The 1545-nt window shown below is 33.8% G+C and overlaps 1 protein-coding gene across 1 annotated transcript in view; it reads left to right on the top strand.

Moving 5' to 3' along the window:
• Positions 1–1545, top strand: part of LOC106465508 (nose resistant to fluoxetine protein 6-like) — a gene marked incomplete at its 3' end in the record, with an annotated part of 49811 nt that overhangs the window by 7610 nt on the left and 40656 nt on the right. Inside the window, exon 3 of the mRNA XM_013925735.2 lies at positions 796–998. Coding sequence (XP_013781189.2) covers positions 796–998 — 203 coding nt within the window. The remainder of the gene's footprint in view (positions 1–795; positions 999–1545) is intronic.

The following is a 1545-nucleotide window of genomic DNA, read 5'->3' as shown; positions in this document are numbered from 1 at the left end:
AGCTCAAGAGTTGGCGGTGGGTGGTGATGACTAGCTGCCTTTCCTCTAGTCTTACACTGCTAAATTATGGAAGGCTAGCGCTGATAGCCCTCGTGTAGCTTTGCGTGAAATTCAAAACAAACAATCAAACACAAATGGTTGTTCCTGACAAACTTAGCATTAGGTTAGCGTAAGAGACACTTGCATAAAAACTGAATAAATGCAATCATGTTGTTAAGTATGTAGTTAACAGTATGTAGTATGTAGATTTTCAGTCTAATCTGAAGATCTAAGAAATTCATTATCCAATGGTAACAAGAAGAGGGCGTCCTGTTTGTGTTTAAACTATGTCCTGTTTGCAGTGAACTAACGAATTATTAATTAATCATAGACTACTATTTTTGGTGAAAATGAAAGTTTTCATTTGTCTTTAAAATAGTTTATCGAGCAATTTAGGGAAACCAGACTCCAAATATGTATCTTGAAATGCCTCTACGAACATAAAAATCTTAATAGCCAAGTTCAAGTTTCTCTAGCGTCATTCAAAATCGGTGTCTTGAAATATACCTGTTTGTTTAACTGGTACCCAAGTCAGTGTCAATATTCAGTGATCAAGAAGATTACAGGTTGGAATTTTAAACTGATCTATTGGTGTTTCCACAGCTCCCTATAAAGTTCTGAAACTTTTTTTTAACTTTTAACAGCGTGGAATATCTTTGGACACTTGTACGCGATTCATTACTGATAGCACCAAGTTTGATTATCTTTAATTTAATTAATATACATAATTACTTCTCCAGTAACGATTCTTTTTAGTGTTGGATGCCTCAGGAAAGATTACAGCTGGAATTTTGGACGGGTCATTCACAGATTTTGGCTCCTATGACCAATGCCTCAATGTCGTCGTTTCCAATCGAAAATCGAAGGGAATAAGTTTCCGTGGAAAATATTGTTTCTTGCAGGTTCATCCTGAATTTCCTTCAGGATCAATTCCACCGGATTCCAAGCTACAAGAAACGGTAAGGAAACCTTTTACGAATGAAATATTCAAAACGATGACAACGGATTTTTTTGTTTTTGTTTTTAATTTTCTACTTAAAACTAGCAAAAAATGAGTCGATGTCAATATTTTACAATTAAGAAAATAAAGAAATTTAATGATGACATTTGATTTTGGTTTATTATGGATTATCGAGCAGATGAAGTGAATTGTTGTTGTTGTTGTTGTTTTCTTAGTGCAAAGTTATATAATGGGTTATCTTCACTCTAATTTCAAATTTTCGGAGGTGTTAAGAATGAGAAGTAAAATATCTAAACATAGCGTACTGATTTTCTATTTACTCGCTATCTATAGTATAGTACTCCTGAATATTAATAATTCTACCTAAATGATGTGACGGAATGATCTAGAAAATAAATCGTAGTCACCAGGAACTTTGTTTGAGAACTTGTTTGTTTAATAATGGTTGGAGACGGCTTGAATGGGTAATGAAGAAAAACTTTAATATAAGTTTAACATAACAGCAAATGTACCTGCTGATAACAAAACCTTGTAGTCGTGGGAGG

The sequence above is a fragment of the Limulus polyphemus genome, unplaced genomic scaffold (assembly GCF_000517525.1).
Source record: "Limulus polyphemus unplaced genomic scaffold, Limulus_polyphemus-2.1.2 Scaffold1966, whole genome shotgun sequence".
NCBI classification, from domain to species: Eukaryota; Metazoa; Arthropoda; class Merostomata; order Xiphosura; family Limulidae; genus Limulus; species Limulus polyphemus.
Note: the sequence above shows the minus strand (reverse complement) of the source record. Positions and strands in the feature narration are given on the sequence as shown.